At 40.6% G+C, this 27788-nt stretch overlaps 1 protein-coding gene across 6 annotated transcripts in view; it reads right to left on the bottom strand.

Moving 5' to 3' along the window:
* TENM3 (teneurin transmembrane protein 3) overlaps positions 1-25408 on the bottom strand; it is a 433328-nt gene extending 407920 nt beyond the window's left edge. For all 6 annotated transcript variants that reach the window (XM_059384375.1, XM_059384378.1, XM_059384376.1 and 3 more), the window contains exons 1-2: positions 25110-25408; positions 4896-5174 (exon numbers count right to left, since the gene is read on the bottom strand). In XM_059384375.1, coding sequence (XP_059240358.1) covers positions 4896-5174; positions 25110-25341 — 511 coding nt within the window. In that variant the 5' untranslated portion in view covers positions 25342-25408. The remainder of the gene's footprint in view (positions 1-4895; positions 5175-25109) is intronic.
* Positions 25409-27788: the final 2380 nt, after the last annotated feature.

Raw genomic sequence — 27788 nt, 5'->3', positions numbered from 1 at the left:
TTGGCCAGAAGGGGAAGGAGCACGCCGAAGTCTTTGAAGTCTACAGCCATCAGACTAATTATCAGCACCATTCAATGTACGTTCATTTAATTACAGTAAATTAAAAAGGATGTGGGGTTTGGGAGAAAAATAAAAGAGTCAATAAATAGTGACAGAAATTCCAGACTATGCAAATGATCAGTGCCTTTTCTGGAGATCACTAGTTCCCTCTCATCTTGCCACACAAATAAAACCAACGCAGACAGAGGGAGAGTAAAAAGGAGTAGGGGGGCGGTGAGAAAGAGGAGAGACGTGCTGTGGGCCAAAACTATGCCAATACTTGATATTGTTTACCTAACTTCATCTTCATTGCCACTTACAAAGGAGATGTGATTTCGCACTTTTTATAGACAATGAGAAGAGCACACATTTCCTTAGAAGTTACTACATTCCAGGCACTGTGCTAAGCACATTATAGATCTGAACTCATTCAGTCCTCACAATGACCTTATAAGGACTGTATTCTACTTCCTCTTTTCTCTACTTTACCTCGTGGAAACTGCAGCCCAGGACGGTTAAGTAACTTGCCCGAGGTCACACGGGAGGTGGTGGGACCAAATCAAACCCGGGAGATCTGCCCCCCGTACGATATGTTCTCATCTACTGCCCCTAGCAGGTGCTTTCGAGGTCTGCAATCACGATGAGGCAGAAGGGGAGTGGCAGCCCCTCCTGGTCTGTCCAACTTCATAGGTCATGGCTTTCCAAGGGGCATAAGATTGTGAAGACAGGGAGAGGGGGGCCAGATGAGGACCCCCAGCAGGAGAGCATCACATCGCTGGGACTGCTGCCCATCTGACAAAGCAGTAAGGAGAATGGGAAAGTTGGGAACTCGAGCTACTGTTTCAGTAGCCAACAGCCTCAGAGGCTAAAGGAAAAGACCGAAACCCTGAGTGGGCTGATTCTAAATCCAGGCCCCTTTCACAATACCACACCGCTAGGTGACAAAGAATGTTAATAGGTTTGGCTTCTTCTGGGAAATGATACACAAACATTTTTAAAACTTAAAGGTTGGTGTCTTGAAAAAAAAATCCTTTGTTTCTGACAATTAATAGACAGTTAGAATTCAGATCAGATGACTTGCAGAGCTGCAGAGAGGAAATACAGCCAGGGATCTTTTAATGATACATCAGAGACAGGAAAGATGCTCAAAGCGACCCCAGGCATACTGGTAATTCTACCTTTGATTAGGGCAGCTCATCATGGTTATTTTCATAACCTCCCAACAGCTCAACAGAACTTCCGCTTCCTACGTGGCCACAAACCACTGCCCCTCCGCTCTCTGCCCTGGTGCACCGCAGCTGACCAAGAAAGACGATGGCCACCACAGCAAGCACGGTGTCAGGAAGGGACTTCTCCCAGATCCTGCACTCGGAACAAGATTAACGTCTGGAATCCCATATGAAACCCAATAGACCGGAAACATTTGTTCCTCAAAATGCTCTGTAACTTCAAACCCCCATGGCTGGTGAAGAGTTAGTTTTGCAAAAGAATACATTTTATCACTTGTTTTGAGTCTCTGCTAACACGGAGATGTGTGACATGGTCCGAATGTTCTTTTACTCTTGCGGGATGCTCGGGCCATCAAAATTTCATTAGCCTCACAGCAGTGCTAGCACCTTCTAAACTTGAACTGTTGGCCTCTTTATCAATAAATAAATGAAACCTAATCCCTTTTAGTGACTAAACCCTTCTTTGAAGTTCTAACTAGAACATTGGGCGCTCGGCTTGCATAATTTTACAAATGTTGAATAACATTTCTTTTTCTGGGGAAAACAGCCTTATTCACAGTTATTTCAAATGATGAAAACAGTCAACGAGAACTCCCATGCTAAACCGGAGAAAAACAAGTCGGTGTCTGGTTCCTAAATTAGTTTCATTTTGGTGAGTTATTTCACACATGTCCTTCTTGTTTCGACCTAGAGGGATAAAATGGAACTTCCAAGGACGCGTCTGAAGCTTGTACAACAGTGAATGATATTAGACAATTAAACTAATGAAAGGCAAAGGAACATATCACTGGGAAATCAATAGTCTTTTAAACTTAGAGAGCAATGAAAAATAACAGGATAGAATTGAATTATTTTAGTAATTGTATATTAGAAATATTTGACTAGAAGTAGGAAGAGTTAAAAAAAAGTAATAGTTTTGGGGTTATTGCTTTGAAAGATGTTAGAAGACCATGTATAGGATTACAAATTTCAGTGTTTCCTTTCACTCAGTTTAAGAAACTCCAAGTTTTTATATCAGAAAAAAAGCCTCAATGCTCTTGTTTCACTCCACAATTTAGTAAGTCTGCTAAAGATTTCAGAAAATTATGCCTTTCCACCTCTTAATGCAATTCTTTACTGTCCATGGAATCTTGCTCATTCTGACTAATCACTGAAAATTCAGAACAAATAAACTAATCTGAAATGTTCCTACAGTCATACATCCTAAATCCATGTGATAGCCAATGTTCATTAAGAGGCCATATCCATATCTATTTTATTTCCTCTTTTGTTTTCTTCCCTTGGCTGACCTCATTGGGAGTTCCTGGACCATCAAAATGTTTTTTTAAGAAACAACCATAGCCAAACCTTGGGGAAAAGAGTAAACACAAGTTTAAGTCATCACTTGCCCAGCTCAACAAACATTGTTTTTGACACTTTATACTCTTAACTTGGCTGACCTGTTTACTCTCAACAAATGCTACCAAATGTTCTGAATTTCAAGGCAGGGCTCTTGACACCCTCTTCCTGTCTCTCTTCATTCTGCTGCATAATCATCACCTGGAGACAGGAAAGAGCACACCTTTTCTTGCCTTGACATCTCTCTATGAACAAGGTCTAGGCAATCCTGGGGGAAGCAGTTCCTCCTCTAGGTAAATCATAATCCATGCAAATGGTGGGGGCCAATGGTGGGAGAAACGTGGACTTCCTTCCCTCCTTTCTACTAGTTAGTTAATTTATACTGTTACCTTGAAGTTGACAATTTGGTAAGTTTAAGATTTTCCTAAAAGAAAAAAAAAAGGCCTGTTTTGGGGCATTCATTGTGGGATAGCTTTAACAGATAGAGAATCTTAAAAATCATTACCTTCATTTTACCACTACAGATACAATAACAGGATACATTTGTTTTTAGGGAGAAGTAAGAGCTGCTACAAAGGTTGTGGGGTGGAAAGAACAAGTTGACCTGGTGTGAGAAAATATGTAATGGATACGGGTATGGATATGATGTTGAGAATCAGCACCGAATGCCTTCTCTTGCTGCCTTCTACTCGTTCCTATAACTACCAAAAATTTTATCATGTATTTAGGGAAATCAAATACCGAGCACTACATTTGAATACAACCATTTTTCCTGGAGGTTTGGATAGATGGGACACAAAGTTGACACCAAATCTTACGCATTTAAGGTTAGTAGCTTCTGAATCCACAATGAAAACTGATATAAATTCCGGTTTTACTGAGGTGGATGGATTAGCTCAGGGAAACGCTGGCAGCCTCATCTCAAGACTCATTTTGTCCGAGAGAACTATCCTTGTTTTCCTGTGTGGGGTTGGAAGTCAGCGTCCAGCTAGAATGGACACTTCCAAAATGAACACATCGAGTGTGTATTATTAATTGATCTCGATTTTGGTTTAATGGACTAAAGTATTCTAACATAAGAGAAGACACTGTTTTAGTTGGTTTAAATTAGACTTTTTTTCATGACTAGAAAGGAAAGTCACGATGGGAAGCAATAGGTACCACTTTGTACTGTGACTTCGCTAAAACTGAAGGCTGAATGGACCTGCTTTCCTATTGCAAAGCCAACTTGACAAAGTTGCTCAATAAATAACACAAATGAAATCCCGTCGGGGAAACAACCATCTTTCTTTTCAAATGTCATGCAAATCTTCCATTTTAATTTTCTCCTTGCTTCTTGATGCTTCATATACACAGAGCATCAATAACTAGATTGAAGTTGCAAGTGCAGTGTTAATATTAAATGTTGAAGGAGAAATGTCCTTTCGTTGTCTGGTATGTTGGCACTGATGCTCCAATGCTTCTTAGAAGCAATTTTGACTAAAAATGAACTTTCCTTTGAAATCTATTATTGCATATAAATGACCTGTTTTTATGAACCTGCATTAGCTGTAAGAAAAAAGTCCCAATAATTCATAAAGATAACTTTCTTACAGTATGTAAAGTTGCTATTTAGCTAGCCTAAAATCTGATTTTTGGGTGTAGACTTAATTGCATAATATTTCAGTCCCCAAAGTGCATCAAAACTGTACTCACCCTCTTTACCAAACTTTCATTGATTCTCATCGGCTAATGGGTTTAAAGCATGATCAAATTTGTTCTTCCATCACTTGAGCCCTGTTAATAAACTATTCTGTGTGCTCCCTCATCCGTTCTAAGATTCTGTAGCTTCTCTGGGCTATCTTCAGGCGCATCTACAAAGACACCTTTGATTACCAGCTCGCTCTGGGGTAAACTTTTCCACCACTGGCTTGGCTACTTCCCAGAGGATACAAGGTGACGTGGTTCCAGATAAGTCAAAGCTAATATTTTTAATTTTTTTTTTGTACATAATCAAACTGTTTTTCAAAACTATAGTTAACACATCATAGACCGCTTGCATAATTTAACCATCTGAGGTCGAATATTGATCTTTTTTTTTTTTCCCGGGAAAAAAATAAATGCACAATTCAAGGACATTTCTTGAGTTCTAGTGCATCAAAAGGAAAAGAGAGGAAGAAGAAAGAAAGAAAAAAAGAGAAGGAAGAAGGGGAGGAGAGAAGAAAGGAAGAGAAGCAGGCGCCCGCGGTCAACAAAAACAGACAAAAGCAGTGAAGGTCAATACGATAGAGCAAAAAACATGGCACTTACCACTCTCACTGTCGGACTTGTTCTCGTGCTCCGTGTCTGTCAGGGTGAGGGCTGAGTTGGACCGACTTGACAGGCAGGAGCTGCGGCCCGATTTGACCCCCCTGCCCCAAAGTCTCATGGCATGCTCTGGGGACATCACTGCTTCATTTTCCGTATCAGCATCTGACCCTGCACTGATAGAGTAACCTCTGTGAGGAAGCCCCATTTCCGTACAAAATGCCAGTCCTCTTCGAGTTGCTGGTTCACAAACTCCTAACTGCCTTAGGGTAAAATTCTGTCCTAATTAGGGGGAGAAAAAGATAACAACTAGTGAGTATATGTTTCATTTTTTTTTTTTTTAAAGAAATCTCCCTAAAATAAACACTCAAGCATTTCGGTTTTCCAGTTATGGGCCCCAGGGGTTGACATCAGCCTCGCGTGGCATATGGTCAAGGGGGCACAGTTAAGGGAGGCTGCGGGGGGTGCTCCTCGGCTGATGTCCCACATACCCCCACTGAGAGCTCTTCTGTCAACCACTTAAGCCCATAAGGACCTCGAGAGAGAGGGGCGAGCCAAGGAACGTGGACCATGACAACTCAATCCAGAGAAAGGACTGGTTATCAAGGATAGAATTTCGTTCAGCCACTCGTGAAGCAATGGAAATTGTCAGTCATTTCCTGGGTCTTGGCTCTAGTCCTAAACAATGTTTTTTTTTCCCACCTAAATGTCGCTCCCTCGGTAGAGAAAAGAGAGTAAGTTACTTGGTAAGTAGAAACAGGGGCTTGGAAAGTCTTTATTACATCTTGCCCCCTTAAGTTAGCTATGAGCATAAACATATATCCTGTGCGTATGCATACATTCACTACGTTTTGGAGTGTAATATCTTGAAAATCTGCAGACATCTGACTTTCTAGACATTTTGCTTTAATAAACACCTGAAAACATCTGTATTGATCAGAGTAAACCAATTTTTTGCAAATAAAATGCACTCTAAAGATAAAGCTGGAGTAATAGGTATTTAAAATTTAATGATAAAATCAAGTTCCCTGAAAAATAAATGTCTGTGAACCCTACAGGCCTGTACAAATACATCGAAGCTTAATAAAACTCATGGCAAAGCAATAACTTCAAGTCAAAGTATTTAAATTAGGTGACACTCGAAAATGACTCCTCTGATTAATGATTTTGCCAATCGTGTGTTTATTCTTGAAATTTCACATATATTTTATCATACTATGGATGAGAAGAGAGAGAAATATGTTTGCTTGTCCAATGCAGATATATGTGGCTCTTCCTTTCTTGCTTCTTGTTGGCATGATGGAGTCTGGGTTTTAGGTACCAACCAGAATTAAAGTACATGGAAAGAACAACAGTGCACAAAGACTGATTCAGATGCTGCCATATAATACCAACCTTTTAAGAATATGAAGTATTTATATCACTCACAGTTTTCATTTCCCTACTTCTATCTCTTCAATCTATGAACATTTTAAAGCTAATTGGCTGGTGTGAGATGTAACATGCATCACATTTTTTTTTCAAAAGAGGGTATCATAAATTATTTGTGATAATACAGTAACATGTGAAATCTTTTAAGAAATGAGTCAAATATAATGCACGATATTGTATGTATTTGGTTGTAAAGATATCAGTAGCCTTCAAGCCCCAGCACATTTTAACTAGTGTGGTTAATTGCTTTATTGCTGTGGTCGTATCAGAAGTTGGAATCAGCTTTATCTTGGTCAGACTTCCAAATGGGTTCTGACAAGGACACTCATAAATAATGAAAATCAGTTGCTACAATTAGCTACAAATCAAACTGCTTATCAGAGAGATTTGAGTAAGTATCCGAACAAAAAATATGTCATAAAAAAAAAAAGAAGGAAAAAAGAACCCTGGAAGAGTGAAAAACTGGGCAAGTTTGATGAATTAAGGCATAGTATTATCAGTAGTTTTTAAATAATTAGCGTAGCTTGTACTCACAAAAGTAAATCCAGAAAAGGTCGATGTCATGGACAGTTAATGGAACAGTGGCGGAAGAACTTACCCACTGTTTCTTATACATCGCATTTTAAATGGGGAGAGAGTGGGGAGGGGTCTAAAACAGTTACACACCATTAACCATGGTGACTTTTCAAAACAAGAATACTAAATAATTGTTAAGGGGCGAAAAGGGATGATAAGACCCTCTGCATCTTTCCTCTACTTTGGGAGGTGCCCATTGGAGAATACAAATAAGAAGGAGCTTAAAAGCAGTTTAAAACTCCTTTCTAATCTCTGAAATGCAACTGAAAGTATCTTCCACATTATCGACTTTTACACTGTTAACGTCTTGGTGCAAAAATCTATGAGGGGAGGGACAGCGGAAAGCTGTCTTCAGTATCTGTTATCCAGGTATGTAAACCCGGTTCACTTCGCACATAAATATATCCAAGGTACTGTCCCTGTGAACCCATACGTGTGTCCTGAACTCCTTCAACATCTGACGCTCTGAAATCAATGTCTCCCAATAATTCAAAACTCTCATAGGCTCTTTCTGAAATGCAAGCTGGAAAACAGGGAGAAGCAGAGGAGCCCCTGTTAGACTGCTTTCCTGGATTGAAAGTTGGCTTTCATTTCCTCTAGGAAAGAACATTAAACCCGACCTCTACTCGCTAGCTCTGCTCAAGTCACTTTACTCTTCTATTTTTTCATCCTTCAAGGCTCTGGTGACTTGTTTTAAGAGACCCTTTCCGTAAATGTGACTGCCATAAAGCAAGGCTAATGAGAACGGCTTACAAAATAGACACCTGGACAAATGTAATTAACAATTATAGAGAAATGTACAATTCGACCATGAGCAGAGGATCTTTTCCAGACAATTTTAGAACACTGCTTCACCACCAACATTGACTTTTCCCTTTCCTTTATTCAAAAATATCTCTAGCCCAGACCTGCCTCAGAGCGTCGGCCCTATTGTTACCCGTCCCCTCTTTGGTTTTAAGGATTCTTGCTTGTGGGATCCCTTGTTTTAAGGCAAACACCCCTGGGGAGATCTAGCGATCAAATGAGAATAGATTAGTTCTAGCGCGTTATTTCCCACAATCTATCAGTGCTAGCAAGATGGGCCATACTTCTGGAAAACAAATGCAGTTTCGACAGAGAGGTAGAGAGAAGAAAGGTTTCTGACTCGGGGGAAGAGAGACAGCTGGTGGAAGGATCGTGGAGGTAGGAGGGCTGGGCTGGGGGAGCCCTCCTCGGGAGGGCTTTCGGGCAATGTAGAAATGTGCAAAGAGAAAGGCAGAAAAGATGCTTCTGGAATTAGCTAAAAACTTGACCATCTTGCTTTGGCTTCAAGAAAAACAAGAGATAAGGATACACTTATTCTTATTTTCCAGGGTTCCTCCAGATTGTGTTCTTTGCACTGGTTCTAACTGGTTCTTAGTTTCCTTCTCTGTCTTTTAGAATCTTTATGTTAATTCTATTGAGCTGAAACTGGTGAAATGAGTATTTATCTCCTACACGTTGAATTTTGGTAACCTTGGCAGTAGGGCCAACCCAGAGTTTCCCACTACAATTTGAAGCATTACCCAAACAATAAATTGCAGCCAGAATAAAGTATACCTGAGCACGAGAGTCATTGTGATTACAAGGCAAGGTTAGCTTGGATTGAATTAGGCATTTGAGTTTTACGACACTCATAAATTTGAAAATCTATGAAAAAAACTGAATCAACACAACGTAGGCAGGTTGTATCATTAAAAAAAAAAAATTCACACTTTCAAAAAGGGAGGGAGGGTCTGTGACTAAGTGGGCAGGACCAGATAAGAACAAATGTTTCAGGTTAAGGTTGGCACCGAGCAAAGTTACCCCTTCAGGAAAAGAAAGGGATGGAAATAAATGGTTTAGCTGCTTGGCCTTTCTCTCACACCGCATCTATAACCTGGTCAGAGCCGGGAAGGATTTTTCAAAGCTCAAGGCCAAGGGATATTCTCCAGGAAGCAAGACATCCACTATCTCTGTGTGAGTGGAAAAGAAACAGACTGTACTTTTGGGTGGTCCAGTTCTGAACTCACGGGATTCTCTTCCCATCCAGAGTCTAGAATTCTCCAGATTTTGCTTCTCTCTCTCTCTCTCTCTTTTTTTTAAAGCAGCTTTATTATTGAGACATAACTCATAAAACATATATTGTGTCCATTTGAAAGGTGCAAGTCGGGCGCCTGGGTGGCTCAGTGGGTTAAGCCTCTGCCTTCCGCTCAGGTCATGATCTCAGGGTCCTGGGATCGAGCCCCACATCGGGTTCTCTGCTTGGCAGGGAGCCTGCTTCCTCCTCTCTCTCTGCCTGCCTCTCTGACTACTTGTGATCTCTCTCTGTCAAATAAATAAATAAAATCTTAAAAAATAAAATAAAATAAAAGGTGCAAGTCAATGGCTTTTAGTATATGCCTGACGGTGTGTAATTATCACCACAACTTTAGGACAAGTTTATCACCCCCCAAAGAAACCCATCATCAGCCACCTCCCATCGTCCCCCTTACCCACTGGTCCTCGCCCTAGCCCTAGGCAACCACCGATCCACTCTCTGCCCTACAGATTTGTCTATTCTGAACATTTCAAATAAAAGAGACCCTACTGTGTGTGGACATCTGTGACTGGCTTCTTTCACTTAGCATAATGCTTTCAAGGTCTATTCCTACTTTAGTATATATTAGTATTTCATTTTTAGGGTCAAATAGTATGCATTGGGATGGAATATATCTAGAATAGGGAAAAACTTAGCAGGTCTGACTCCACATGGCTCTCAGATCGTGCCCACAGTCCCAAGATAACCTCTGGACTTCAGGGGCTGAATTCTGCCTCATTCTGATGTTAAGTCTCCATCCCAAAATGAACATGGGTGAATGTTACATCTATGTTACATCTGTATCTTTCCTCAGGGATAACCTAAGCTTCCCCGCAGCTCTTTTTCATCAATGTAGATGTAATCTCAACCCCTGTGATTATAAAAAACCTGTTCTGTCCCGCCCCGGGGAAGCAGACTTGAGCTTGCTGTCCCATCTCCTCCTCTGGCTGCCTCTGTAATGGGCAGTTTGCTTGCTCCACACCTGATGTCTCTGTGGTTGGCTTTGCTGCCCATCAGGCACATGGACTTGGGTTCAGTTACATATCCACTCATCAGTTAATGGACGTTTGAGTTGTTTCTACTTTTTGGTTATTATGAAATACTGTTAGGAATATTCGTCCATATATGTCTTTGTGAGAGGCATCGCTGAGTCATAGGGTAGCTCTAGGTGTTATTTTGGGGGAACCCTGTCAGGCTGTTTTCCACACTGGCTGCACCATTTTATGTTCCCCTTCCAGTGTATGGGGGAGCGGTCCTATTTCCGCGTATCCTCGCCAGGACCTGTTATTATCGGTAGATTCCTGTATTACGCAGCAAGTTTGCAATGGGGAACTGGGATGTAGGTCGGTGGTATTGAAATTGGGGGGACAAATTAAGAACTGTTGTTCCTTTCAAACAGTAGTTGACTCTGGGGGCCTGCTCTGTGAATTATTATCATTTTATGCTATTATTTTTTCTTTGCTTTCTATTATGCGGATTTAGTTTTTGAAAATGGTTTTCTACCAAAATGAAAACCGCTCTTTAGCTCAGAGAGTCCACCTTTGAGACCAAAATCACCTGCTCTTAAACATACATGGACCAATAGCGATTCCCATGGCACTGTTGCAAAAATTAAAATGACTGGAATGCTTACCAGAAGGGAATGGCTGAATACATTATATGTTGCCCATGCAATGGAACATTAATTGGCTAGCATCAACAGTGAGTCTGGACCTATATCTTTGGATCTGGAGGGAAGCCCATTACATATATTTTAAGCAAAAAAAAAAAAAAAAAAGAAAAAGAAAAGAAAAAACCCTATACACACATACAAGTTGCAGAATGGTGTGTACAGTCTGATTCCATTTTTGGAAACTAAGAGAGAGAACCAACACATTATGTGAGTGCTTATGGGTTGTTTTTTTTTTAAAGATTTTATTTATTTATTTGTCAGAGAAAGAGCGAGCGAGAGCGAGCACAGGCAGACAGAGTGGAAGGCAGAGTCAGAGGGAGAAGCAGGCTCCCTGCGGAGCAAGGAGCCCAATATGGGACTCGATCCCAGGACGCCAGGATCATGACCTGAGCCGAAGGCAGCTGCTTAACCAACTAAGCCACCCAGGCGTCCCAGTGCTTATGGTTTTGAGCGTGAATGAAGGTGAGGAAGGCACGAAAACTGTTGTGATGATCATTTCGAGGGACTGCAAGTGAAGGAAATTAGTGATTTTCTATTTTATAGATTTGAAATTTTACTTTGCATGATCATTCCCTTAATTTAAAAAATAGAGGAAAGAAGAATTAGAGCCTGTCTCCTTTAAAAAAAAAAAAAAGGAAATACATTTTTTTTTTTAAAATTTGCTCTTTAATAGTTCCTATTCAATAATTAGAATTTTAACTTACTAGCCTCTCTCGGAGAAGCTGGCTTTTAACTATCCTTCCTCATTGACTGTAAAGAAGTGAAGTTCTGTAAGAAACATGGGAGCAATGTTTGTCTCTCATTTCCTTTCTGCCCTTTCTTTTGACATACAAGACTTTCTGAAAAGGAGAACACTCACCCCTTTCTTCTGTAATAGCCGTGCCCCAAACTGAGTTTGGGAAATGGATAGAAGAATCAATATACATTCAATAGACAGAAATAAAATAACCTATAACTCTCTTTAAATATTTTCCTTGGTCATTGTGACTTTGGATGGGTTGTCCCTTCTCAGGCACGGAGTGACGTTCCTCCAAGGGCAGGGCAGAACACAAAACTACAAACTGGGCAAATATTTCTTACTTGATGCTTGTGGAATTAATGTCCCCAGCACCTTATCCGGAGTTCCCTTTTTTGCTGTGTTTGCAAAATGATAAGAAGATCATACAACAATAGAAATGTATGTAACTTTTTCCCCTTTGAGACCTAATGCATATTTTATGGGACAATCCCAATGCTTTCACCTTCTTAAGCTAAATTTGTCACCGTGTGAATAGAATACCCATCCTTGAACACACAACAGAAATTTCAATGATGATATAATCTCAACTTATGAGGCCCTACACAAAACTGCATTTTAAGAACTAACTTCAAGTCCCACTAAATACCTTAACTGCTTCACCCGTGTTATGCTGTATGTAAAATACAAATACCTTTCAGAGCTTGCTCCCTGTGTCTGTTACTGTGATATTAACATCCATCCCCACAGACGGGAAATCTCTAATTTTTAGAAGACAGAGACCTCCACCACTGTATGTCATAATTATAATCCAGTTTATTACTCAAAACTTGAGTCTAATGGAAGCCATTGCCCGATGGCATTCATCCTGACCTCGGTGGGGAAGGTCATCTGTGTGCCAGTGAGGACAGGAGGTGGGGACGCCACCGTGAACTTGGGGAGGAGAGTGAGAAAGGAACACCCTAAGTAGGTGTGTAGGCAGAGAAAGCGGGGTTAGAATGAATGGCCCAGAGAATTCACATTTTCTTCAAGAGAAGATCTGCAAAGCTCCAGGGGAGGGCAAACCCAGAAACTGAATAGGAGACTTATTGGCTCAAATCAGAAACACGGGGTCACGAATCTGCTGACTTCTAAGGAAGGAGCATCTTTGTAAGCCTGAATCACAAAGGATTTCCGTGTCCACCACGAAATAGTGCCACTTGGATACCCGCGGCCATTTGTAATTAGGGAAATAACCTTCCAACGGGTTTTTATCAAAAGCATTCTGAAATGAATTTGCTTCTTATTTTCGTGTAGTGATTATTTCTTTGGAACAATCCAGGACCCGGAGATGATCACATGGCTCCCGCCTATCTGCTGGTGTTTGAGTCAAACGGCAGTAGGTATTGGTATAAATATGCATATGGCCGGGCGTGAAGCAGCAGGTGCTTAATAATTGCTACCGAAGGCACCGCGGTGATTCACAACGTGGATCCAGAACTGGCCACGTGGCGAGGACCCGATACAAAGTTAGCAGGAAGCCAGGGGGCTCAAGACAGGCCGAGGCAGGAGAAAGGATTACCCCCACTGTGGCCGGAGGAGGGCTGTAAGCTACATCTATCTACTCATACCTTCTGGTAGGTAATCTACAAAGCAGGTTGGCCGCCGAGTCTGAACGAAGCCCTTGCCTCCTTAACAGCCCAAATTAGTTAACAATCGGTTAGGCAGGGGGGCTAAAAGAGGGAGCTCGGAGGAAAACATGAACATGGAGAGATGATAAACTGAAGCTATTTAACTTGTGTCTTTAAGTACAGAAATGGAAGGTTGAGTAAACATGACCGTCTAAATCCTTTAATCCTGCCGCTGACATTTATAGTGACTTAGAAGGATTAATCATTTTGATCTCTAAATGAATCATTGTAAGTAGTTAATATTTAAAAGTAATAAACTTTGGAGTTGTGGTAATTAGCCTGGTGGATCTGATTAATGCTTCGGATTTTTGTCTTTCTTCATAAAATCCTACTCTCACAAAGGAAAAAAAAAAAAAAAAGTTTTCTTGGCACCAGTAAGTATTTCAGAAGTATTTCAGAAAAAGGGTTTCAGATTCCTTTCATTTTTGTGTGATGACAGAGGTGAGGGGGAACACTGGGGAAATGAAAAATTTGGGGTATAACTGGAAATTCATAGCAGCATAAAGTGCTGAATGGTAAGACCATATGGTCATATTTCTTTTGAAGTCTAGGATCAGTTCCCATTATTCACTATAATGGCGTCCAAGACTAAACTAAATCTCGGTCTTTAAAATTAAAAGCATTTTGCTCTTGGCTCTCAAATCTTCCTCTTTCACAATTTCCAACATGCTGGAATGTTTAATATATTTTCATAATGCAAAAAACACAAATAAATAAAATAAAAAGAAGAGGAGTAAGAAAAAAAAAAGAATGCATTCCACTTCACTCCTGAAAGACACATAATTGGTATCTTGAAGTCACGGTTAATACTATTTTTACATCTGCCTGATGCTATTAGTGACATTTTAAAATGATATGTACAACCTTCATGTTCTACATCTAAGAAATATGAATCTAATTGTTTTGACCTCTCTGGAACATACAGCACACAGAAAGATTTTTAAATTATTTATCATTTTCGTAATATTCTAGCAATAAAACCACTCCCCTCCCCCAAAGTAATCTATATCTAAGAGCTAAAAATGGGCCTTTTCCTATTTGGAAATTGATGAAAATGTTTTCAAGGCACGGTCCCTCCCCTTTGCCACCAACTCTTCATTTTCTCCCTCAGCACAATCCTGGATATGTTGTGGATGCTATTATCCTAATGGGCAAAATGTCTTTATCCAGCAAAACATTAGAGTGCAATGCCAGCAAAAGTTGTTTTTAAGAGGATTGTGGTTATGGTTCAGTTGAGACAATGTGCCTCTGCCCAGGACCCGGTGCAATCTCACCCCCTGGCTGAAGCTGGATAAAAGGAGGAAGATAAACCCTAAACTTTGCATATTCAGCTGCATGTGCGGCCAGCTTCCTTTCTTTCTTCTTTCCTTTCTTCTTTCCTTCTCACTTTCTCTCTCACCAGTTCTATGAATGGATTTTTGTTGTGTTTACTTTATATACCTTTATCAATACTTTTGAGTAAGATATTGATGAAAGCAATTTGTAAATTACTTTTTTGGGGGGGGTGGGCTTCTTTCTAAGCCCCGTCGTCAGAATTGTCGAGGACGTCCTCACTTTATGAATGGATGCACTGTCTTCACGAGTTCTCAGGGGTCAGTACAGTGGACCCTCGAATAACATAGGCTTGAACTGCTTGGGTCCACTTATATGTGGGGTTTTTCAAAATATATAGTACAGTCCTAGAAATGTATTTTCTCTTCTTTGTGATTTTCTTAATAACATTTTCTTTTTGCTCTAGTTCACTTTCTTTTAAGAATATGGAATATAATACACATAACATACAAGCATACAAGTATATGTTAATTGACTATGTTACTGATAAGGCTTCTGGTCAACAGTAGTCTCTTGGTAGTTTAGTTCTGGAGGAGTCAAAAGTTAGACGTGGTTTCTCAACTGTGTGGGGTGTCAAGGTCTCCAATACCCACGTTGTTCAAGGGTCGCCTGGGTATATTTTCCCCTGACAACCACACACAGGAAGCCATGATGGGATGTGTAAGTCTATTAAGTTATCTATATCTGAGGAACTGGATTAACAGCCCAACAGAGCATGACATTCAGCGAAGGAGGTTGTCTCCTTGAAAAAATGTGTTCAGGATTCCAACAGGGAAAACCTCTCACCACCAGAGCCTCTTCCATTAATTTTCTGCTTTCCAAGGTGGGAGGAAATCCCCAGGCATCCCACTCGTAGTCACGTGGTACACAAATGCTCAGTGATGGAAGCCAGGACGCGAGCTGTGCCGCGGGGGTGCGGGAGCTGGGATTAGCTACTGCCTTTCTCAGACCAACAGGAAAACAGATCACCTTTCCATGTGTTTACGGACCACTTGAATGTGCTCTTCTGTGAACCGTTTATTCATGCCATTTCCCACTGGATCGACCTTCTGTTTTCAATTTGCAAAAGTTACTCTTAGTGTATTAAATGGAGAGACCTTATATCTGTCACATGAGCTGTAATCACAAGCCCCAATATGGCAGTTTTGTTTATGGTATTTTCATTTACATGTAGAATGTTTTAAGTTAAAAAAAAATTAATCATTCAAGCTTTTCTTCCTGGGTTTTCTCTTTCTTTTCTTTCTTTCTTTCTTTTTAAGATTTTATTTATTTATTTGACAGACAGAGATCACAAGCAGGCCGATATAGGCGGGAGGGGGCGGGTGGAGAGCAGGCTCCCCGCTGAGCAGAGAGCCAGATGAGGGCTCAATCCCAGGACCCTGGGATCATGACCTGAGCTGAAAGCAGAGGCTTTAACCCACTGAGCCACCCAGGTGCCCCGGGGTTTTCTGTTTCTGTTAGAAGGGTCTCCCCTATTATCGAGAGGTACACATAGTCTCTGGGGCAGCCTGTGCAGATTCACAACCACTTTTTCCTTGCCTTCCTCTGTTATAAAAGCTGGAAAGCAAAAATAGTATATGTTCCCTCTTCTCGTGCCACTAAGCGTAGCCAAGTATAACAGTTCTGAAAAAAGAGATGTAGGAAGACGTCTCTGGGAGTGAAGAGAAACAGTCCAGAGGAAAGAAGGCCTTCTCACCTTCGCGCTTACTCTGATTCAGCCAGGAATTATGAAAATGCCACAAACATCTGGGGATCCACAGGACAAAGGTCAACGTGCCAACGATGGCGGAAGGAACCTGGGTTCTGGGTGGCATCTTCAGATAAGTATCGACTTATACCCCTGGACTTCTTGTTTTGTCAGGAAAGAACTAATGGTTAGATGTCTAAGCCATTGTTGTGGAAACTTCCTGCTACTTACGGGTCAAGTCGCTCCTCCTTTATTCCATCTTTCAAATTAACTTCCAGAATTTTTTTTTTTTTTTTTGCTTTACTTTTACATTTGTCTTTAATCCATCTTAACTTATTTTTGAATATGCTGAGAGATATGGGTCCAATTTTACATTCTTCCAGATGGATAGCCAGTTGTGCCAGCACCATTTATCAAATCCCACTGAACAGAAAAACCATTTTCTGTTTTATGCTAAATTTCCCTATATACTAGGATCTATGTTTGAAATTTTCGTCTATTGCACTGACGGACTTGTCTTTATTTATGCCAATATCAGACCGATGTGATTATAGTGGCTTCATGTATTTTTCAAAAGATACTTGTTAAGGTCATTTTGTCCTCATTATTTGCCTTTTAAATCTATTTTTGGCTTTTTTCAGATGTACTCCTGCATGTGAAATTTAAGACCCCATTCTCCAATTAAAAATAAACCTTGACTTCCACACATGTATTTTGGGAGAAGTGATACTCTTAGGATATCAGTCTTCCCTCCTAAAAACATCGACTGTCTTCCCATTTATTTGGATCTTGTTTTATGTCCTCCAGTAACATTTTATAGATTCTTTCATATTAGGTCCCATACCACTCTTACAAAATTTATTCTGAAGAGTTTTATAGTGTTTGTTGCTGCTGGGATAAGAAATGTTTTTCTGACTTCCAAATCTAGCCAATTTTTACTTAATAATTACTTAAAAATAGTATTTAACACACACCCGGCATTTTACTAAACAGTTTACATCTCTTAATTCATTTCATTCTCAACAAACTATAGATTGAAAACTAAACCAAATTCTACAATAGAAGAAAACTGAAGCATAGAGAAATTCAGTAACTGGTCCAAGCCAGTTGCTTGGCCAAGATGTAGTCACTTGCTACTCGGCTAACGAATGGCAGACCTGGGGCTCAAACACAAGTTACCTGGATTCAGAATCTGTACTCTTAATTTCTGTGCTATATGACCTATGATGTCTATATATTTATCCTGTCTTCATTCAAGTGCCAATTTGCTTCAAACTATATTTTTTTTAACTTCTAGAGACACATAGATTTTGTATGTATACACTTATTATATAATTAATAGAAGTGCTGATTTTAACTTTTTCCAAAATAGAAATCAATGATTTAATTTTCTTCTCTTACTGCAATTGCTAGAACATCTAAAACAATTTTGAAGATTGATTGTGGGAGAGTAGGTGAGCCTTTCTCATGTTCTTGATTTTAGTTCAAATGGTCCTAGGATCTCACCAGTTAGAAAACTATTTAATTTTTTTGATTGATCTTCTTAGACATGACTAAGATATTTACATGTTTTTTTGGTTCTTGTTTTCCTTAGTGAGTTTAACTTTGATAAGGAATGATTTCTAAATTTTATCCCCCAACTTTTCATCATTTATTGATAAGATCATGTTTTTCTACTCTGATTTATTAATCTAATTATGTCAATAGACTTCCTAACACTAAAAAATCCTCACATTATACCAATAACTACTTGGTTATTAATTGGGCCTAGACCATTATCCTTTTGATACATTGCTTGGGTCTTACATGTGAATAGTTACCTAGACTAATTTTTACACATATATTGAGAATTAATTGCGATATAAATAGTCTTTCTTATGTACTACTTTAATCAAGTTAGTATTAAGGTATTAAGGTTATGTTAGCTTCCTAATATGAATTTCAGTACTTTCGATCTTTCGTGGGTATGTTTGTGTACGTGTGTGGTGTTAAATAGCTTTTTGAACTTTGGATTGAGCTACGCTTTGAAGGTTTTATAAAATTCACCTAGAAACATGAAATTCACCCAAAGGAACTGTTTCCTTGCTAGGGTTGCCCTTTCAGCCACTTTTCTAATTTCTTCTGAGATAATTGGTCTTGACAAGTTTTTTCTCCCTGTTTTGAAATAGTTTGGGGTCAATCCTATTTTGCTAAGAAAAAATAAATTCCTCTAGATTTAAACTGTGGTGTGGAACAGTCCCTTCGTTGTTACATAGTCTTCAGTATCTCTGTTTTTGTTCTCATTATTTTTTAATTGGGATCACCAGGGGCTTTCTATTTCCTTGGTCTTTTTAAAGAATCAGCTTTTTGTTTATTTTTAATTTCAGTTTTATCTCGACTCTCTCACTCCTCCATTTCCTTTCTTTTATTTTTCTGCTATTTTACCCATTTCTTAGCTTAACAGTAGAGCAAATTCCTCTTTGTTGGCTTTTATTCGTTAAATATATTCTTTCACAATATATTCTTCCTATGATTATGGCTTTCTCTGTCACCCGTAAGTTTTGAAAGCAGAATGTTCTTTTCCTGGCTTTCTATTGCTTCTTATCATAATCTAGGGTTGCCATAATCCTTGGAAGGAAAGAGTTTTTGTTTGTTTATCTTTTGGTTCTTCATTTCAAATTCTACTGAATTATATGATCAACTGTTTTGACTTAAAAAATCTCTACTTTTCTGATTTTTTTGATGTTTCTTTTTGTGGCTAAAAGCACAATTGGTGTCTGCCAGTATTCCGTGGAATTATGAAAATCTGTATCTCTTCCATGTCTGTACATAGACCTTAGCTGAAAATTTTTATTAATATTATATAATCCCTCCCTTATTTTTGTAAACTTTTAGATGGGATGCTGAAGATGCTGAACCAAAATCTCCCCCAATAAATGTAGTTTAACAATCATTTTTCTCTAATAGTTTTTGCTTTATACACTTAGCTACTACATTATTTAATGTGTGCCGTTGAAGAGTAGGCATCCTCTGTCTTGTGCTGAAAGACATTTGCTCTGTGGTCCCATTTCCTGTTTGGTGTTTCTAATAGTAAATTCTGCTGTTTCTACTATTATTACCACCATTCTCGCTCTCCTTGTGTTTCGGTTGGTATTTACTGGATCCCTCTTTCTCTCTTTATTCTCAACCATTCTTTGGCCATTGTAAGTCCATTTATTATAAATGCCAGTAACTTACAAGCCAATGGAATAGTTCTGTTTGTGTCAAAATTCAGTGCGTTTACATTTCATGTAATATGTAATAAATATAGATTTGCCTGCTTTCATCTTGTTTTATGGTTATTCATGATTTTACTTGTTTCCTCTTTTTCCTTGGAGCAGTTTTTGCTAAATTGATCAGATTGCTATTCATTCCCCTTTCCCCCTTGCTAATTAGGTAGGTCTATTGTACTTTTCTCATTCCGCTAATGATTACCTCCCTTTCCTGACATTCATATTCAAATACATGGTTTTCCTTATTACATGAATGCAAGGTAGCAATTATTTCCCTCCATTAAAACTCTACTCCATGACTGTTTCCCCCTCTCCCTCTTTAGGTGAGATTTTGGAATACATTTACTTGCCTCCCACTCCGGGGTTTTGCCAAGACAAGTGATCGGTTTTAGCTCGAGTCTTTTTTTAAGGTCTCCCTGGTAGTGCTTCTTGTACATTGCCAGTTGCTCTGCCATCATCATTTGGGAATTATCCACATACGTATTGCGAAGTTGACTGCTCCTGTTTCCTCTCCTCTACATGGCGGTGATTGATTCAGTACGCATCGCTTTCTTGAATCCTTCCTTAGAGGGTGTACATTGCTGATAAGGTCTTTGCTGGTCCCTAACTCTTTTGCATTTAGTCTGAGATGAATGATGTCTTCCCTGCACAGAGGATCCCTGGGTTGCGGTTCTTTTCTCTTCGTAGGTGGTATTGTGTTGCCTTCTACTTACATTGTTGTAGATGAGAAATTCATCGTCTTTTTGTTTCTTTTCTAGGCAACAAGAAAGGTAACTTGTTTTTTCCCTATAGAATCTTAAAAGTATCTTTCTCTCAAATGTTACAAAATTTCTCTAAGATGGGCTTAGGGGCATATGTGTACCTCTGCGTGGTTTCTTTTTAATTTTACTTGGAACTTTGTTTCTTGTTTTGAGTTCTTTCTTCTACTTGATCTTTAAAACGATTAACTTGGATTTCATCAATGAACACATACTCTCCTTCAACGAATCTATTACATTTTTTCATTTGTAAATGACAGCTCCTGACCCATCATTTGGTGGTGGTGGCTGGTTTTGTTGTTGCTGCCTTTTTCCTACGTGGATTTCTGTAAGCGTTCTTCTACTTTTTTATCTAGGTTCAAGTTCTCCTCTTCCATCTCCATTGCCCATTTTCATTAGCAATTTCCTGATTTGTTTGTCTTGCTTTGCATCCTAACCCACTTTCTGCCTTTTGGGTGCCATTAAACACATCCTGGCTTTCCTCGGGCATCTTAGCAGTAAGTCCTATTAGACTCGAGAGATATTTCTTTCTCCTCCCTCTTTCCTTGGCTGGCACTCTCCCAACATCAGAGTGGAGAAAGGGGCCAAGGACCCCAGCTACTCCCGTAAGGCAACCTTCACTCCCAGAAGGACCATGGGGAGGGAGGTCAGCCTCTCCCTCGTGCCACAAAGTCACAACCTTCTTTCTGAGCTTCACCCCAGGGCTGCATCCCATTCTGAGCTCTCATCTGACCCAAAGGGAAAAACCTGCCTGCCTCAACTTTGTCCTTCACGGCCCTGTAGAATTCTAGATCTCAGGGGCACCCTGGATCACAGCTCAGCACGGAGGAAGGTGGGAGTTGGCTGGGGGTCCGGCAGAGGAGGCATCACTCAAGCCCCGGCATGCTGTATTCCTGGACACATATTTACAGGAAAACTTGGACTCTTCCTCTAATGTTCTTTGTTTCATAAAAGAGGGTTATGCTTGGTAAGAAAGAATATTTGTAGAAAAGATGGACTCCGGATGCAGCCCAGTAAGCAGGTGCAGCGGTGAAAAATCACGGTCTGTGGGATCTACTGCACTTGAACTGGTCTAAGACCAGCAATGTGATAAGGGAAGAGGCAGAAGCCATGTTTATGAGAGCCAGGGACACTGGGGCACTGCTGACAATGACAAGTAGGAAGAGAAGAAAAATCCCAGAGCAGCAGGAAGGAAAAAGAATAGTTTCTGGGGCTGGAAGCAAGCTGTCAGGGAAGGCCTGCGGTGAGCCACACGGAGACCTTGATGAGTGGTCATCTTTGTCAATCTGCCTTCTCCTTCCCTCTCCTTCTTGGCAAATTCGTGTTCTAGGTGGATGCCAGGCATGTGTACATACGGACATAACGCTCTCTGGTTTTCAGATATAAAAATGGGGAACTTCCCTCCCATTGCCATTCTATAAATGGAGAGTAAACGGTGGTCTTTCATTTTAAAATTCTGCAACTCACCACCCAACACCAATTACTGGCTGACTGACTGGCTGGCTGGTAAATGTTCTTGGGTTAAGACTGTCTCAGAGGTGCTCTTTTCAGGCTCATGGTTCTGGGGAACAAAAGCGTTGCTATTTCCAGACATCACCTTGTTTTCCAAAATCACCCTCATGGACAACACCCCTTGTTGGAGTTGATGAGCATTTTTGTTCAGTTAAGGACACTATGAACAATGTATATAGTGCAGAGAAGAAAAAAAAAAGATCTTTTATTTTATCACTTCTCTAAAACTGTGGGATGATCTTCTGCAGCTGTTTCATGAGAAATGTGTCTCAGACCTGACAGGATAAATTCTCTTCAAAGATGAATCAAAGAAAATAGTATCCAAGAATGCAAAACAAGCCATTGTTACTCTAACCCCATCACACCTACAGAGGGTTCCACAGCTGCTAGAAGAACAACTATTTCCATCACCGAATAAACCACAGGAAGAGATTGAAAAAAAGAGAGAGACAAAGTGAGAGACCTTTGTGAGATCCAGCCAAATTACACATTATTGTGAAAATGAAATCATCTCTAGCTTTACGGTATCTAAACAGAACATGTAATTAATGAGAGTCACCTGCCAGTCAGGAAAGCCACAAAAAAAAAAAAAAAAAAAAGGATTAAAATCAAGTTTGATGATAGGCCACAAAATTGGTCCAGAAACATAAAAACATCATATTTCTAGATTTGAGTTCTCCATGTAATTGCATGAACAGGGGTTTCTACCCAGCCCTTCCTCTGGCTGGCACAGCTTTTCCCTGTGTCATTCACAGAATAAGTGGATGGAGAATTGACAACTTGTTTTAAAACTCCACGGACAAGCTAAATTAGCATGATTCTTTGGCATTGTTTCAAAGATCTCTGGCTACTAGCAATATTTTTCATCTTTCATTTTTATTACGTGGATGATGTCAGGACCGGTGGCAGGAAGCACATTTTGTCAATTAAATAATTAATCCCACAGCATCAGAGTCAGTGAGGAAAAATTGACATTTGTCAGGTTCAAAGAAAATGAAAGCCGGGAGGATTGTTCATTATGCTTGCCTGAGAAAAACACAATCTGATCGCAGCCTTGCCTTAGTCATTTCCCTGCTACACTCGCTGCTCCTGCTCCACACACCCCCTGTACGGAACCACAGGAGAGACAAAGTATCTGCAAATCGCCCTCTCCCTCGCCCTCACACTCCCCCCACCTGGTCACAAATCATCGTTATCCATCTTATTTCCTAAAGAGGTCTCCCCGTTTCTCTCTATCCACACCAGCAAAACTGGCCAAAATTGACACCAACCAAGCAAAGGGAGATTCTTCCACGGAACTGCCCGCTTTTCTGCTGTGGTCCCTGCCCAGAGAGGTCGGAAGGTGAACACTAGGGCTGGAGCGGCCCAGGTTCAAGTCCCAGCTCCGCTGTCATCAACCACGGGGTGTCAGACCTCTCCATCTGGGAAAGGAGAGGACTACTGGAAGCCCCCCCCCCACCTGGGGGGGGGGGGTCAGATGATCGTGCACATAACCTGGTTAGCGCCACGCCTGGAGCCCACTAAGGAATCAGCATGTTGGCTGTACAGAGCAGGACATTCCAAGTACGTTTTTAATACGGCCTGATTTATGAACATGTCAGGTGGACGGCAGCCCCGTCACACTCCTGCTTTTCCTTTCTCTCCTGCCCTGAAAGCTCTTCTCCCTGCCCCCTCCAGCTGCTCCCGACAAGGGTCCTCCCTCTGCCGCCTCGCTCACTCCCTCTTTCCTCCCCCCCCCCCCCCCCTTTTATCTCCCCTCCTTGGCTGGCAAGAAGCTGAGTGATGGTACTCTTTGGGCCCCCAAGAACTTGGTTCCAGGGTTTCCACAGATGGTCCCGCCGTGTCATCAACCACAGTCTGTGCTGGATTAGCACTGCCTAGGAGGTGAAAATTTTAGCTTGCTATTTTTAACCCGTTTAAGCATCCCTTGTGCTGCCAAAACTAAATGCTTGCTTGGGGTGGAGATGAGCCTCCACGCATCACGCCACATGTGCGGAGTTGTTTTTTTTTTTTTTCTTCTAATGGTATCCCACGATGCCTTTTTTTTTTTTTTTCCCCCAAGAGGCACTAAGCAGTTGTTTTTGTTACAAAAAGCAAGACTTCACACTGGGTTCAGATTGCATGCATTTCACAGTACCTATGCGTTTTTAAATGTGTCCTGATAATCTATGTCAGCTGTGTAGACAATATGAAAGAAAAGAAAAAATCAGGTTTGGAATTACCAGACATGGTACAATCACTTCAAGTCCCTTGGCTTACCCGGGGAATGCATTTCGGATATGTGTTTTAGATTGTCCCTTAAAAACTGGATTTTAAAATGTTAAGCTGCTTTGTCCCCTTTCATAAACTAAGATACCTGTAATATTAGTAAGACCTGCTTTTGGGTGGGGGGGAATCTCTCTTTAGCAAATCAAATGAGTCTTCTTGAGATAAACTGATTTGGGTGAGTGAATGCTATTTCAGTCTCGTTAGGATGGCTCCTTCCACAAAGTAGAGAAGAAAAGAACCATGGAAAATTTCCAAAGTTTTGAATGATTTATTGCTTTATTACTTTTTCTTAAATTTGTTCCTGCTTAATATCAAACTGTTAGTCACACTGTTTGTATGGCGACTGGAAAAGAATGACTATATTCTTTATACTTGAAGTTAAATTTATTTTTCCTCATTTCCTGATTAAATGAGCTAAGGGATGCTAAGTTCTATGCAGACTGATGAAGCAAGTCAAATGTAAGAGGATTTTATCTTTATTAGGAGTAATCTTGCCCCCATCTCAAAAATGTTTTAGAAGAAACATCATAGAACTACGGACGCCATGTTTAAAATAAGCTATTGTCTGAAAGCATGGAAATTGGTAGGTCTAAGATTGTGAAGTAGAATTATAGAAATCATTACTCTGCTGGTAGAATAGGCAGGCAGCAGACAGGGCATAAAAATGGTCAACAAATACATGCGAATGACCAAACCATCATGGATTACGAGAAGCCAGGATGCTTTAAGGCATAACTTCAATGTTCTAGATTGCCTCCCGTAGTAGGCTCTTGTCTTCAGAGCCGGACAGGCTGCGTGGCTCGTGAGATCATTTAGAATAAGTTTCTTCCTTTCTAATGAGTTAACAGAGCTTTTCTCATCATTGTCCCTCCCCCCCGTGCATCAGTTCCGACTGCAGAAACAATGCGTGTGACACCTTCATGAGGTGATGAGGGAGCCCAGGAGACCTGGGTGTCCAGCTGATGCACACACGGGGGCTGTGAGCAGAATCGCAGAGCTCCCGTACAAACTGTGTACAGTGATTCCCTCCACATGTCAGCCCCCTTATCTGGGGTCAGTGTGCCTTTGGGTGGCCTTCTATCTTTGCTTTGGAATACAAGGTGACCAACTCATAACTCAAACATCTGAATCAGTGATAAGCCATGAACTTGGAAAATCATCACATCACCTCAAGTGGGGAAGAAAAAGCGACAACTACAAGTTGGCACCACTGAAGAGCTCCGTGGTTTCTGAGAACCATGACCTACCTTGTCTGGTGTATTCGTCTGCCTCTCTGTGAACCAAATCCTTTACTCTGTTTCCGTAAAGCAGCCGCGAGGAATCATGATCAAAAGCTTTCAGGGTTTCACTGGAACTGTAAGACTTCTGTGTGGGTACCCTACACTCTTCCTTGTCCGCTGAGGAGCTGGTGTACCGCCGCTCTTTCTCTCGACGGCTCTTGGTCAGCGAGCAGTAAGGCCTACGTTCTTTCACATCCATACTTCATTCCTTCTGGGTGCGCATCAGTCCTGCCTGGCACGGATGACACTCAGGGTTCAACTCTCATTGGCCTCTCTGCGAAGATAAAAGGTTTGCATAATGTCAGCATAACCTTCATCAAAGCACGGACTACCTTACATCCCTCTCAATCTGGAAAATGGCGGAAAGTAATACTGTCGTCGATCTAGAAAACTTGCTTTCAACAGCAATAAAAAAAGAAAATTTGTGAAATCACTGTAAAATAGCCTGTATGACCAGGAAGTAAGGCATACTTTCTGAGAGTTATGGACACCTGCTTAAGCTAGTATAACTGATTTTTCACATTAATACAAAACATTAATCTCAAGATCAGATTTCAACACAGAAGCCAGCTCAAAGTTGGCCTTGATATGTTGGTTAAATTTTCCACAATGGGGCAATTTTCTCTTATCACATTTTCTCCATTCACAAATATATTTCCTTTCTTTTTCTTATAAAAATGTATACTATTTTATTTCTTTTGATTTTTTTTTTTTTAAGAGCAGGAGCCAATTGGGAGATTCTTGGAAGAGAACCTTTGTCAAATACCTTGGACATTCTATTAATTTTTGCAAGGACTTTTTCTTCTGCTGGCACAATTTTCATGTTTCAAGGACCTAAACATCTTCAACTATGGAAACGCAGATCCTTCTCTCCTGTTCCTCTCCTAAAAATGCATTTTCCTTTCTAGAAAATGAATTTAATCTGCCCTATCCCAGGGGTGCCAGGTTGGCTCAGTCAGTTAAGCATCTGCCTTGGGCTCAGGTCATAATTGTGGGGTCCCGGGATGGAGCCTACCTCGGGCTCCCCATTCAGTGGGGAGCCTGCTTTTCTTTTACCCCCTTCAAGCTCATGTGTCTGTGCTCTTTCTTTCTCAAATAAATAAAGAAATCTAAAAAAGAAAGAAAGAAAAAAAGAAAGAAGACCTGTGCTCTTCTCATTTTAAGGCAATTCAAGTAGCTAATTTGATGGGGTAGTTTTTGCAACTTCCGGTGACAAGATGAAGGAAGAAGGTGAATTATGTTTCTTTGCTTAGCAACACCTTTTTTCCTGATTTTGTCACTGGACAGGGGTCAAAGTGACTGCGCCTAAGGAGGGATGGTGGCCCAGGGCCAGTCAGAATTTCACTTTTAAAATTTTTTTAAGTTTATTTATTTATTTAAGTAATTTCTACACCCAAAGTGGGATTGAACTCAAGCCCCTAAGATCCTCCGTCACTCTCCTCTGAGCCAGCCTAGCACGCCTAATCTGCATTTTAAATAATCCTCCTTTGATTTTTTTTTTCTTTCTCATTTGATCTTTCTCTTAAATCTGAAGGTCCCCAAAGGCCTTCAGTGTTTGCTCTCACCCGACTCCTTCTTTCCTAAATCCACTTTTTACTGGAATGATTCCATAATCAACTTGAAACAAATGACTTCTGGTGGCCCCCGATCCTCTCTTTGGTTCCCCAACCTTGGGGCTGTGACTTCTTTTTAGAGATTTTCTCCCGTGGAGAATCCTTCTCCCAAGGAATTTCTCCCCCTCTCTTGATCCTTGGCTATCATCATGCCCGTCACGCCTCTCTTTCCTGTGCTTTCAACATGAGGTCTCGGGGCTGACTCCGGCTCTCCCACATGGGTTCAGTTTACATCTACACTGTCGAAAACTCTCTGTTCTGTCTGAGCAACATCATGAGTCCTCTACCTTTCACTTTCCGACTTCTGCCTTCCATACAGCTAGAAGGAGGGGGTGACATTCGGAGCTGGAATGATCACAGAGCTCCAGAGCCTTTGCTCGGAAAAGCCGGATGGCTCCTCCTGCTATCTCTTGAACAGAACTGTATCTTCTATTCCTACTGCCCGTGAAGGTTCCCTCACATGGGCTTCCACATTTCTCCACCACGGACCTGAGCCGGGCTCTTAAGCGTAGTTGCTAATATTTACCTTGGCTGTTGAAACACATCTTGACTTCCCTACCCTTTTCTGATTTTCCATGAATCTGATTAAATTAAAAAAAAAAAAAAAACTAGGATGTTTTCCCTGACCTCTTCTGATTCATTACCCCATTATTCTCTTAACACATTCTTCCATTAGCTCTCAATAGAAATTGATTTTTTTTTATTGTAGCTCTCCTTTGAGTTTAAAATAATAAATAATTTCAAGATACAGTAGTAACAGCGCATAGTTCTATACGACATGGTTTAAACAACACACTGATTCACTCTCTTTGTTCCAGGGAAAACAAAAGTTACTTTAGGTCAGTATTTATTGACCTAAATGTTATGTATTCTGCTCTCTTCCACGTGCTGAGGACGCACCATTAAATGAAACAATGTCCCTGCCCTCATGGAGTATATATGTAGTGTGGAGAATCAAGGACATTCTTTCTAACAATGAATGTGTGTGTGAGTTCAAGAAAAATCTCGTTTCCAAAGCGATCTCGATCTCTTA

This window comes from Mustela nigripes, chromosome 18 (genome assembly GCF_022355385.1).
Source record: "Mustela nigripes isolate SB6536 chromosome 18, MUSNIG.SB6536, whole genome shotgun sequence".
In the NCBI taxonomy this organism is placed as follows: domain Eukaryota; kingdom Metazoa; phylum Chordata; class Mammalia; order Carnivora; family Mustelidae; genus Mustela; species Mustela nigripes.
The sequence above is the reverse complement of the archived record's forward strand: the minus strand, read 5'-3'. Positions and strand labels throughout refer to the sequence as shown.